The 14438-nt window shown below is 43.2% G+C and overlaps 1 protein-coding gene across 1 annotated transcript in view; it reads left to right on the forward strand.

Moving 5' to 3' along the window:
• EGFLAM (EGF like, fibronectin type III and laminin G domains) overlaps positions 1 to 14438 on the forward strand; it is a 212585-nt gene that overhangs the window by 99259 nt on the left and 98888 nt on the right. The window contains exons 6-7 of the mRNA XM_088465218.1: positions 1756 to 1891; positions 12119 to 12285. Of these exons, the coding sequence (XP_088321344.1) occupies positions 1756 to 1891; positions 12119 to 12285 (303 nt within the window). The remainder of the gene's footprint in view (positions 1 to 1755; positions 1892 to 12118; positions 12286 to 14438) is intronic.

Here is a 14438-nt window from a genome sequence, read left to right on the forward strand (position 1 = left end):
TCCAGCCAGCCCCTATGGACTTTGAAGTAGTGCACACAGCCCCTATGGACAACAGCAGCACAGCGCAGCACAGCACAGCACAACACTACTCTGCACTACACTACACTACACTACACAGCCCAGCCAGCCCTAACTCCCACCCTCCCTCTTCACTGTCCACAGCCGAGTGAGAAAATGGCGCCGACGCGGGTACCTTATATAGGATCCAAAACCTGCGAGACCCGGAAGGCGGGATGATGACGTTTTGCCTCGATTTCAGATCCGAGTCAGGCGGGAAAAGTTGAGCCTGACTCGGATCGGCCTCGGATCGGGGGGGCTCGGGGGGGTTCGGATTTCAGAAATCCGAACCCGCTCACCCCTACTTTATACACACTTCCTACCAATTCCTGTGCAACAAAGCACTAATCTAGTGTATCTCTTACAATGTGAACGTCTTTGTATGTGGCTATAATGCAACTAAGATGCAAGAAGTACACATCACCACCAATGGTGGAGTGTCTACGTCATGCCAAGCATCCAGGGGCGTATCTATGATGGGTGCAGGGTGTGCGGTGCACACGGGCCCCTGGGTCCAGAGGGGCCCCGCACCACACACCCTGCACCCATAGTATTACTTACCTCTCCGAAGTCCCACGTCGGAGCGGGGGTCCGGCGCTGTAAAAACGACTGGTCGACCCGTCGTTTGCGCACGCACAGTACAGGGAAAATGGCCGCCGTGGCCATTTTCCCGGTGAACTGCACATACTCTTTAGACTCTGGGTGCACTCTAGTGCCCAGAGTGTATAACTCCGGCGCTGGGCGTGTACAGCTCAGTGCGCTGCCGGCCGCTGGACAGAGAGGAGGGGGCCCGTGTCGGAGACTGCTCACAGGCCCCCTCCTCTCTAGAAATGCCCCTGCTAGCATTGCACACTATATAGCAAAAACTGGGTGACTGGGGACAAATCTGTATGTTTTATTGAGCAAGGTGTGCCCTGAAGTGGCCATCCTCTTTTAATTTAGTAAAAAGATGATTGGAGTGTCAGTGTCTTTGGTAAGGCACACTGAACGAAAATTAAATTATCTTTTCATTACGTCTTTTATATAGTTTATAAGCTAAGACTGAACAGGTTAAAACAAGCAGCATAACTTTAAGAGTATAGAGATGTTTATAATTTTATATACAGTATCTGCATGGCGGACAATTGGGATACAAGCAAGCTGTTGTAGCCATCATTTTGCAGATTTTTGCTTAGTAAATGACCTTGTTTGACATTATATTTTAAATGTACCATCTATTATTCATGAGACTCCCATTTGTACCAGGCACTGAAAGCTGCAAGGCACATATAGACCCTCTCAGCATACTGTCTGATATAACCTGTTAGCTGCCAGCTGTGGCTCTGGGTGATGTATGATAATCACAGACTGCTATTGCACAGCACTGTGTTTGGCATTGGTGAGACACAGATAATCAGCACCCCCAGTTATGTACAAATTCTTGTTAGAGCTGTTTCGCAATTGATTTTTTTGTGTGCGTGTTGTTGTGGTAATACTTCACAAATGAACTACGAATGATGTTGATGAATGTAATGAATCAATGCAGTAATCACTTACAAATCGAACTCATGATCTGTCTCCAGGGATTATGAGTGGTTGGTTCATGGCAGTTTTTCACTCCGGTTTCATATATTTCTATATATTTTTTTTTTAATCTTTTGTTTCAGGTTTGCTCATAGGAACAAACTCAGCTGATCTCCCTTACTTTCTTTGCTTCAGATAAGTGCATGGTACCCGATCCTCCATTACAGCCACAGGTCGTGGTTGTGTCAGATGTAGAAGTCGCTATTTCTTGGAAACGAGGTGCCAGCGAAGGTAGCTCCCCGGTTCAGTATTACAGTGTGGTGTATACAAGGTCAGTTACCAACTGTATATCTCTTTTTATAATGTGACTTTAGTGAATGGAAGAAAGTTATACCTCAAACAGTTTTAAAGGACAAAACAGTCGCACTTAAAAGTAGGGATGTGCAGACTCGGATTAGTTCAGATTTTCCCGCCAAAAATCGTGTCTCAGAAAGAGGCAAAACTTCATCTTTTATGGACAAACATCATCATTCCTGGACAAAAGTCCATGAAAGATTATGTTTGTCCATGAAAGTTGACGTTTTGCCTCTTTCTGAGACACGATTTTTGGCGGGAAAAATACTAATTTGGCTGGGAAATCCGAACTAATCCGAGCCTGCACATCCCTACTTAAAAGTATACCTACCATTTACACAAATTGGAGGCAGCCATTTTTTACGGCTAGCAAAGTGGATGCAGGGTATTTATGCTTATCATAGTGGAACCAGACATTTTTATTCTTATTAGAGGGGAGGCAGCCATTTTGTTTGCTGCACCAGGAATGCAACCTAACAGTGTACTGGGAAATTTTTGACTAAAGGCTCTGGGAGGATACAAGTCCCCAGTGAATTGTTAGGCTGCACTCTCACTAGGGATGGACATCGGAAAAGATTGATTTTCATGTCTGATAAATCAGAAAATTTTGAATTGAACCTGGAGATAGGATCGATCCAGAAGTAACAATGATGGCGGCAATGCTCTTACCTTCCTATCCTGCGTCACTTGCTCCACTGCACATGTGTGGCCTTTTCTTTCTTATATATTTCTTTATTCAACTGTGCAGGGAAATAATATTGGTCCTGGAAAAAATCAAATTATTTCCATGATTTTATGTGTATTAAATATTGTGATGCAACACTTGTTTCCTCGTGTTTTTTGTAATGGGCCCATTCATTTTTAGGGGGCACATAGGGATGCATAGTATTCAGCAAACTGTTTGTCGGAACCAACATAGGGCCTGATTCAGACCCACTCGCAAGCGGCTGTCTGCTCGCAAGTGGGTCGATGGTGTGCACTGCGCACGCGCACGACGGCGGGAGCTCTGTCGTGCGCATGCGCCATACACGACGAGCGAAGGACTTTCCTTCGCTCGTTGTGTCTGATCAAAGGGGGCGTGCTGTCGATGTTGATTGACAGCACGCCCCCTTTGGTGGGCGTGCCGGGGGCGTGCCTCCCAGACGGGGGCGTTCCCAAGGGAACGCCTACCGTCAGAAGCCGGCCCACTGACATCACTAGTGATGTCAGTGGGAGTGATTTTGGCTCTGACAGAGCCAAAATCACTCCGGGCCTTGCGGTTGAGAAACTCAACCGCAGGCTCCGGCTCGCAGTGGCGATGGTCGCGATGGTCAAGACCATCGCGGCCATCAACCTGCATGCTCGTATAGGCTGTGGGTGGTGACCCACAGCTATACGAGCGTCCAGGAGGACGCTCCATAATTATGGAGGACGGCCCTCATTCAGAGCGTGCGGTCTGCTCAGAGCGTCCGGCTCTGAATGAGGGCCATTATCTTCAGATCCTGTAGCCCCATTCCTTCCTATGGGCAGAAGGTCTGGTGTTGTGAAGAGGGATCCAAGCAGATCCCTCCGCCGCCATTGCACTGAGTGCCCTGCGTCGTGCACATGCATGACCTCAGGTAAAGCATGCACAGCGGACAGGCACCGGTGAGTATCACTGCTACTTCTCCCCCGCCTGTATCTGCCACAGTTATCTGATTGTCAGGCTAACCTCCCTGTTCTATCCTGAGCTGTGAGCTCATTCCTGGAGATGGAGACAGAAGCACTGACATCACTGGCCCTGCCTATTAAAGAGGTATTTCCGAGAGACGGCAATAATAATAATACTGAGCACATGTCATTTATCTCTTCCCCGGGACAGGTCTTTTTCACATTGTCAGTCCTGGCAGGTTAAATTATATAAAAATGGAGGTATTTGAAATGCGATGTATGGCGAAAAATGCTGAGAATTATTCACCAAGGATCACATTTTTTTATATAGTGCCTTATAAATCTACACTTTGGATCCTAGTTTGATTATTGATCTGTGCAATTTGGGGCTCATGCAGTAAAGGCACTGAACAAACATCAGATGTAACAAGAAGATTATTGTGTTGCCAGGTGGCGCTGGATATACAAAAAAATGTAGAGCAAAAAAAGAAAAGATACTCAATCTTTTTCAAGAGATGAAAAGGTCCTCGCTCAAATCACTTTCTGTGGATAGTCCTTAGGGTCTCCAGAGATTAGTCCAGTTGGCACATATAAAGGAAAAAATAAAAAAAATGGGAGAGACCGTCTTAATGGTCTAATATAATATTCCAAATAATAATTATGTATCAAACGTAAGGGCAGATGGCATAATTCCGTCAATTAGTCGAATTCAATCAGTGCGTACCCCAACTCACATCAGAACATATAGTAGAAATCCCAAAAAGGTTTCTTTATTCTTCCCGCCCACTCAGTGATTCCAAATAAGTCTCCTATAATCACACGTCATTGGTAAAGACAGTAGAATAATGCATACCCAACTTACGTATTACAAATGTAATGTTCTGTTTATAAGGGTTTCTTTCAATGGTCCCCCGGAAGATTCTTGGGATTTAGCCTCATATGGTGTATCCTTGCCAAAGCTTCCTTTGCCAATTGCCCGGAGAATCTGAAAATGATCCAAGTTCACAAAATTGCAGCACTCCCTGGAAATACAGGGAGAGAGGAGAGAGGTCTGTAATACGTAAGTAGGGTATGCATTATTCTACTGCCTTTACCAATGACGTGTGATTATAGGAGACTTATTTGGAATCACTGAGTGGGCGGGAAGAATAAAGAAACCTTTTGGGGATTTCTATTATATGTTCTGATGTGAGTTGGGGTACGCACTGATTGAATTCGACTAATTGACGGAATTATGGAATCTGCCCTTACGTTTGATACATAATTATTATTTGGAATATTATATTAGACCATTAAGATGGTCTCTCCCGTTTTTGTATTTTTTCCTTTATATGTGCCAACTGGATTAATCCCTGGAGACCCTAAGGACTATCCACAGAAAGTGATTTGTGCGAGGACATTTCCATCTCTTGAAAAAGATTGAGTATATTTTCTTTTTTTGCTCTACATTTTTTTGTATATCCAGCGCCACCTGGCAACACAATAATCTTCTTGTTACAATTGTATATTGGAATATAGTGAGTTTCCATTTTTTGTGTTATACCGGAGGCAGCAGGTTTTGCGCACCATTTATAATAGTACCTTTTTGTTCCAAACAACATCAGCTGACTAAAAACCTTGGACTTTTAACAGCATTAAGCATTTAAGCGCATTCATTCAAGTATCTCAAAGCTTCCTTGAAGCAGAGGGCCTGATTCAGAGCCGGTCGCTCTGAATCAGGGCCGGGCTTTTTTTTTTTTGATCGGCCTATTGGCCGCTCGCATAGCTGTGGGTGACCACCCACAGCTATAGCAAGTGGCCATGATGATGGTCGCGATGGTCAAGACCATCGCGACCATCAGGCTTGCGACGAGACCCTTGTGGTAGGGTCTCGTTCATCGCAAGCCCCAGAGAGATTTCGGCTCTAACAGAGCCGGAAGCTCTCCACTGACATCACTTGTGATGTCAGCGGGGCCGCCTCCAAATGGTAGGCGTTCTCATGGGAATGCCTCTGTTTGGGCAACCACCCCCCCCGGCCCGCCCACCAAAGGGGGCGAGCTGTCACTCAACATCGACAGCTCGCCCCCTTTGGTGCGAGACCCGGAGCGACGGATTGCCCCTCGCTAGCCGGGTCTCACGCATGCGCACGACGGAGCCGGCTCCGTCGTGCGCGTGCGCTGTGGGCCACCATTGACCTGGTTGCGAGCGCTCAGCGCTTGCGACCGGGTCTGAATCAGGCCCAGAGTGTGCTATGTACTTTATGACCATTCCCATAGAGTTAGGGGGAGATTTAATAAAGCTTGGAGAGAGATAAAATTGGAGATAAATAGCACCAACCAATCAGCTCCTAACTGTTATTTTTCAAGTGTCAGTTAGAAGCTGATTGGTTGGTGCTATTTATCTCCAATTTTATCTCTCTCCAAGCTTTATTAAATCTCCCCCTCAATGCTTCTAAATGCTGCAGACATGCAGTGAACGCGCGTCAGAGAATGTGCGCGCACAGGTCTATCCGTTTGCTATTTTTTGTGCGAACAGCATCCAAGTGCAGTTAATAGGGTTCCTCGTTAAACACTAAAGGTGCATACACACGTAACGATTTTGTAACCAACGATTTTCTGTCAGATTTTCCCTTAAAAAAGTGAACGCTTTTTGCAGTGTAATGAACGATTTTTACAACGATGAACGAAAAATGTTCCAACCTAAATGAAAATCGTTATGTTAGACAGTCTGAAATGGACGATGAACGATAACTACTAACTAAAAACAGGAGCGCGCTTGAACGATTATCGTTCATCATTATAACTCAGAAACTGAATGATTTTTTGAACGATTGAACGATAACGACGTCGTTAACGTCAAATCATTCAAAAAATCGTTACGTGTGTATGCACCTTTAATATTAACCCCAATGTGTGCGAGTCCCTACACAACAGGAATTACATTGCTTGATTTGAAGAGGATTGCTGTCACCCGGCTTCCTGTGATAACATCCTACACTCCCACGGCGGAATATCTATTTCTAACGCTAAGTCATTTATCATTCTCTTCTATGGCAACAATTTATTTGTTGTGGTCTATTATTTTTGCTTTACGTGCTGTGACCCTGACCCCACATAATAATATAGTGATGGGACTTCAATGTTTGTTTCCTGAGTGGTGATTAAAATCTAGTTGTTCCTGCTGGTTACTCCCCAAACAGTATAGTTATTACTGGGCTCATTCATTAATTCCAATGCTGAGTCCGGTCTTTCTCTGCTGGAATATAAACAGTCAAAACAAATTTTAGAATAGAATAGAACAGGGCTGCCATTTAGAAACCGCCGCCAAACCTCCGGGGTTTAGAACCTGCCGTCAAACCGCCACCAAACCACCAGAGTTTAGAACCCGCCGCTTAGTAAATTTTGCCCGTTAGATCACTACAACCCCCATAACATGAAATTTACTGACCTCGCTAATAGTGTACTTTTTTAATTCATAATAATTATTTTTGATAAAAAGTAATTACTGCAGAATAAAAATAGAGAGTATGTAGGGGTTGGGTACGCATAGTTGGTCCAAACTTATAAAAACCTGAGTCTGTCACCAACTATTCTCATGGATACCACTTTTAGACAGGAAAAAGACGAAATCCCAGCTTTTACCCGGCATTTGCGCGCCGGGTTGTTTTGCCAGTGCCTGCCTGTACCCCCGTTCAGACAGGAGAGCAAATTGCCGGGTCAAAAATTTCAACCCTCTAATTTGCTGATTAAGACAGGTATTTCTTCTTTCCGAAAGGGTCAGCCCGGGTCGAAATACCTGGGTCTCCAACCCTGGTAAATTCCTTGGTCGAAGTCCCGGGATTTTTGACCCGGGTTGACCTTTTCAGATAGAAAAAGGACCCGTGTGGATCAGCAAATGACCAGGTTAAAATGTTTGACCCAGTAATTTGTCTTTTCTGTCTGAAAGGGGTATTATATAAGTTATGGGAAAATTGTAACTTGCTACATTTTGCCGTACCCTAGAGTGACTCAGATATTACTGTATTTATTAAACAGCAATTTTGACAGTTAAACCCTGTACAGTGACTTTTGACTGTTTAGAAAAGGAAATCTTGGAAATATTTCAGAAAACATTGCAGGTAGACCACACTTACAACCTACAGCAACCAATCAGATATTTTTTCTGCAGAAGTTTGCAAAGAGCTGATATCTGATTGGTCGCTATATGTTACAGGCTGTTTTGCTCTTTGCAGTATGTAAATAACCAATGTTTTCTCTAATATGCTCATAATTTGTGCTATTTGTAAATTAATTAATTATGAATAGCTATTTGACAGTGGTAGATAGCCATTGTTAAATACTCGTGTATTATGTGATATAGTTGCTATTTAGCATACTTTCCTACTTTTGGATCTCCAGAGGGCAAGTGTGGGAGAAATGGTGACGCGTTTCGCCTATTCATGACCTGTGGAATGATACATTACACACCATCGCTGCACAAGGAAGCAAATTCAGGAGACCAAGCTAAAATATCGGAGATAATTATCCCCATATTCCCCTCTTTATTTTGTGCATACTGGAAGCGGTCTATGGAACCAGTGTGTATATATATATATATATATATATATATATATATATATATATATGTCTACCCTACTTTTAAAAACTCCAAGTGAAAAGTCTAAAAAAAATAAAAATAAATCACTTTAAAGATTATATAAAAAGAAATAGAAAACTCAAAGTAAAAATAGTTTTGCGCCTGTAACATTCAACCGGAGGTCATGAAATATATTTCTGCCGATGTCTGACTCATTACTTTCATGCCGCTCCTCTTAGATGATTTTTTTGACGCTGAGAAGAATAAATCTCGAGTATCTCTCCTGGGGAACGTCAGCACTTACTGGCTGCAAATGGATATTCCACGCAAGGGTTTCACAAGAACGAGGCCTGGACTTGATGAAACATTTGGGTCTCAAACTCCTTTGTTACTAAATGGATTAATTAAAAAAATATGTATATCTGCAGTCTTTTTGGGGTACAGAAGTAAACGGGACTGAAAAATAAATCATAAAACTTTTTACTCTTGTTGTAGTGACTAGAAATAGATTTACTACGACTTGTCAAATGTTTTGGCATTTTTATTTTAAATGTCAAAAACAACTCGTATTATAAATAAGTTAAAAGAAAAATTATGTTTTTGTTTTTTTTTCTACTCTCTAAACGATTTTTTTCCCAGATCTGCAGCTATGTAACAATTATCCTAGAATAGTGGAAACTGTGGGAGTTTCTCGCCAGCATGATGATGACATTATATAATATACAGCATGTCTACACAGTGGTTAGCGCTGCCTCTGCTCACTGAGAACCATGGGTTCTATGCCCACCAGAAGTTAATGCGGAGCATATCTTACGTGTTTTCGCACTGCGCATGTTCCAGAATGCATACACAGTGCGCAGTCTTATGCATTTGAGTGGCATCCCCACTTGCAACTGAAGGGGCATAACTGCGCTGTAAAAGGGTATTCTAACCTAGGCACAGCGACAGCAATAAGAGTTATTTATAATTTTGTGGGCTTTATTCTACTCTACTAAGCATGTATGGGGACTTGGAACATGTATGGACCTGGAAGCATACTTGCCTTGCTTTTGAAAAAGCATTTCAGGGAGCTTGTGAAAGCAGCACCTATGAGTGCCGCTGTAAAGTGGGCGTGTACAACTACATCTGAGAGGCGTGTCATAAAACTGAATAATATTCAAATGTAAACGACCCCAAAGCAGCACTTTTCCTTAGTAAGAGCTACTTGCTGATGAAAGCACACAGATACATCATTGTCCCTTATAACCAATACAGGCAAATGATCCCATTTTAATGCATATATCTTATTTTATTTTTTTCTACGTATATAACAGCTACATAATGGGGGTAAGGTGCAATCAGGGAGATCATTGGACTCTTCAGGGAGTCAGGGAGATTTCTACTATTTCAGGGAGAGTTGGCAAGTATGCAATTGTCCATGCCGGGCATTTGACACCCCTTATCCGGTGTGTTTAATTTATGGAGAGCTGAATACATACATAGCATTTCAGGGAGCTTGTGAAAGCAGCACCTATGAGCGCGGTGGTAAAGTGGGCGTGTACTGCTACATCTGAGGGGCGTGTCATAATATAGACTTACATCCAAATGTAAACGAGCCCCAAAGCAGTTAGTAAGATCTACTTGTTGATGAAAACACTCTGATACTTTTCAGAAAATGCCTGTAGCCATAGGGATTATTGTTCCTTATAACCAATGCAGGGAAATGATACTAATGATCCAATTTGAATGTATACATCCCTGTTTTTGTATATGTCTAACAGCTTCATAATGGGGGTAAGGTGCAATCAGGGAGATTGCTAGACTCTTCAGGGAGTCAGGGAGATCACTACTATTTCAGGGAGTTGGCAAGTATGCCTGGAGGCCTGATTTCAGCTTCCCGTTCCACTGCTATTTAAAAAAAAAAAGTTTTTGTACATAAAAATATTGCAGCAGATAAAAGAAGCTATCATCATCTTCACATTCCAGAGCTTTTTCTAGCCACCCCCCCCCCCCATTACTTCCCCCAAATTCTGACTGTCTGGCACTCATTCTGCAAAGTCCTCTCTGCGACCACCCTCGGTAATCCATCGCCGAGTGTGGACAGCGCTGCTTTGATGAATGCACAGTTCCAAAGAAATGCTCCACTGCCTCCAACATTGTCATTGTACCTGTCTCTGAATCAGGCCCACAATCCTGAGATGGTGTTAACAAAACAGGCATATAGACAGTGCCCATGAATAAATAAACAAGAGTGCAATTGGGCATTACCATCGCTGATACTTGGTGACTTGTAGCAATAATGCAGCATCCACCCTTTATATAAACACCTGTTCAGGATTTTTACACTGATATATCGGCCTTCTAGTCACTGATGACTTACTGGGCAGGCACGGTTCTGTAGTGGAGATTATGTTGCCGGGAGACACTTTCCATGAATCATTGCTAGAACTCTGAGCCAACATTCACACTGCAGCCAAGTTCTAGTAATCCAGACTCTCAGAATTATTTACTAATAGAATTACATTGTTTCAGTGCAGAAATCAATAGCAGTGCCTTATATTTCTTCATGAAAAATACTATCTTCCTAAGGTTTGGACAATGGCCCTGATTCAGAGCCGGACGCTCTGACAGAGCGCTCGCTCTGAATCAGGGCCGTCCCTCTGAATTTAAGAGCGGCCTCCTGGCCGCTCGCATAGCTGTGGGTGACCACCCACAGCTATAGTGAGCGGCCAAAATGATGGTCGCGATGGTCAAGACCATCGTGACCATCGGGCTTTTGACGAGACCCTTGCGATAGAGCCAAAAGCACTCCCACTGACATCACTTGTGATGTCAGTGGGGCCAGCCCCAGACGGTAGGCGTTCCCATGGGAATGCCTCCTTCTGGGCAGCCACGCCCCCGGCACGCCCACCAAAGGGGGCGTGCTGTCACTCATCAACGGCAGCACGCCGCCTTTGGTGCGAGACCCATAACGACGGCTTGGCCGTCGTTACTCGGGTCTCGCGCATGTGCACAATGGAGCCGCTTCCGTCGTGCGCATGCGCACTTGGCTAACATCGACCCGCTTGCGAGCGGGTCTGAATTAGACCCTGTGTTAATAGTTTGTCTCACAAATTCTTCTCCTTCTCACAACCTCGCCATCCATGTTGAAGGCACCTCCCCAACTACGGGAGGGGCTGCCAGCTAGAGATAGCGTAGAACTGCCCTGAAGCTCCAGGTGCCCCTCTACCCATTGCAGGGTGCGTGCCCCGAGCGTCCTTTGGTTGCTTCGGGAGCCACTAAAGCAGCTCTACTGGCCACAGGATGCTGTTATAGGAACCCTGCTAGCCAGATGCAGGGGCTATTGGGCAGCGACAATGCCGCCCCCAGTGCCCTGGGCAACTGCACTACTTGCACACCCCTCCCTACGGCCCTGCCCCCACCCTGGCTATCCAATCAGAGGGTTGAGAGGAACAAGAAAGATAGTTACTAAGTTCTTTTCTGTTAATGACATTCTGCAAAACCTTTTTTTTTTTTTTGTTGTTACATTTCAGAGTCAGTAATGTGGTTATATATGATGGTGAACGGTCAATTTTAACCAATATCTATATCTGGAACTATTATGAAAACAAACCACAAATGATATTTTGATTTCTGATAAATATTGAGTTACTTTATAAATTGTCTGTAACGAGCATAAAAGAGTTCATGGTACAGCCGGATTTACTGTCCTTGAAAAATAAAAAAAATTTAAATATATACTGTATATATTATATACTGTAGATCATTGTGTTGTAATCTATTACTTGATGTTTGATCTGCACTAATGTAAATGGTGTGTATCTCCAAGCAATGCAATATACAAGGGTTCGTACACATGGGCATTGACAAGCAATGCTAGTTAGACAAAATCTTATATCTTGTCCTTGCTGTACTAATGCGTTTGAAGTGCGTTTAATAAAGCCCCACAAAATAGCGTACAACGTAGTACATTCTAGAGATGTTTCCAAGATAGCTTTGTTTTTTGGCCTGTCCTTTATACAGTCTCTTCTGTTTGTTATAGGCCTGAACATGACCAGGAGTGGATTGCTATTACAGAGCGAGTTGAAATGGACTCCATGGTCCTCAAGGGTCTCTCTCCTGACTCTAAGTATCAGTTCGCGGTAAAGGCGGTGAATTCTTTCGGGCCGAGTTTGCTTAGTATTCCGAGCGAAATCGTCAGGACATTCCGTAAGTAGAGTGAATTAATATATATATATATGATTTTTCTAAACAAATTTGTTACTTGCATTTGGCAGGAACTTTCATTCTGGAGCAAAGAACTGTTGGATACTTTCAGCCTCTATGTCCTTGAGTGGTTGCTGGAGATTATTAAATCTCATGTACTCAGGTGATATTCTCTAGACTTCAGAACAAGAACAAATCTTTTTCGATGTTCTCCCTCAGGGGAAGGAGGGTGGGGGAGGGGGGGGTACATTACATCCAGAATTATATTTGGATCACTGGCTACTGTCATTGTCACCCTTTGCAATATTAATAGATGGTATTGCACAGCAGAGAACAACCGATGGGGACACGAGTGGCTTGAAATTGAATGGTCTTTCATTGTGAACTCTTAACATTTAACCCGACGATGATTGAATTATTGGTATGTGTCTGTGACCTTAAGAGATTCATTCTATCGCATTAACCCAACTTTCCACAGACTGATCCTTTCACGTTTTCTGAGAGAGATTTATTATTTCTCTCTTTTTCCCATATACAGTTTCATTTACTGCAAATTGATTTAATTTTTGCTCACACTAATAGCTCATTCAGCCGGGTGTGTTTGCAGACTAATGATTGAGTCCCTGTGTCGCACAGTATCTCAGCCTGCATTCCTACAAGAGCGATGCTGGAACACAAGGAATACTCATTACCATGTATGGTGTGTTATATAGATGACAGGAGGCAAAGATCTGCTGTGTTTACTTTGGTTTTAGTATTAATTTGATGTTGTACAATTATATTACCAATTACATACAATTAAAATCTATAAGACAATTATAGGATGGGTTAGTTTTTCGTAATGTGAAAAGCAAATGTACTAAGTTTCTCTTGCCGGGAGACAACCTCCTGGTGAAGAGCCGGAAGCAGCGTAATTACGTAATGCAATCACACTGCTTCCTTCTACGGGTCCCCGGCTCCCTCTCTGAAAACACTTACAAATGAGTAGCCATAGGCTGCTATAGTGCAACGCCGTCGTATTCCGGAGCTTGGTAAATCAGGTAGCTTAGCAGAAAATGGAGGGACCGCCGCCGATATTAGCGATATCTCCTGCGATCCCTCCATAGTATATCTGGAGATACTTAATGTTTGCAGGGAATCCTGCAAATATTTAATGATAAATAGGGCCCCAAGTATGAAATAGTCTCACTAGTGCTTCTAGTTACGGCAGGGGGTCTGCTGGCAAGGGTCCTGATTTAGAGTTGCACATAACAGTGTGACCCAATGACACAAATAGATACAGCCATAGTGAAGAGCATTCAGTGTTCGCCATCACATTGATAATGATAAAGCTATAAATAACTAAATAAAAATCAGTGTGCTGCAGCCTGGGCTGATTACCTTTAAAGCAGGGGGAGAATAACCATGTTTTTTTGGGGGGGGCCGGGGACTTAGACACTATTGTGGAACTAGAATCTCAAATAAAGTTGGAAAATGTCAAAACCACTGCGCACAGCAGCCCTAATGTTCCTACAAACTCATATGAAGATCACCCCCTTCAAAAGATATAAACATAAACAAAAAAAAGGAGAGAAGTAGGTACACTGTAGGGCGCTCTACATATAAGAATTGAAATGAATAGTTATAGCATACAATTAATACGTTCCTTTTATAGTCGTAGATATCTTGTACTGTAGTCTGAATGTTCACATATATGTCTCTTCCTCGTTATGAGCGATGTAACATATGAAAAGAAGGAGAAACCACTATATCAGTCACCAGTACTCTTATATGCAAGGTTTGAAAGATGGAAACAGGGTGTGTGGAACAAAGGCCCTCATTCAAAGCCGCTCGCTATTTGCGGTCGTTCGTTTAAAAAAAAGGGGTGGCTATTCAAATGAACCGTTCGCACTTTGTGGTCTGTTCACGCCTCTAAGTCTGAACGAGCGAGCAAAACTTGTGGTCGAAATTTTGAAGAATACGTCCCCTGGCCGCTCGCACCATACATCATGTCCGCTATTTATTAGATTAATCGAGTACATCGAACAGCGTATGAACTGCTCGCTATTCTTGTGGTTGGTTTTTTCAACCGCTATTTTGCGAGTAGTTCTGACTAAAAAAAAACCAAGTGACGTGGTCAATGACGCTGCTGTATTAATTATGCACACCCATAAAAC

This window comes from Taudactylus pleione, unplaced genomic scaffold (assembly GCF_031769625.1).
Source record: "Taudactylus pleione unplaced genomic scaffold, aTauple2 ptg001915l, whole genome shotgun sequence".
Taxonomy (NCBI): Eukaryota; Metazoa; Chordata; class Amphibia; order Anura; family Myobatrachidae; genus Taudactylus; species Taudactylus pleione.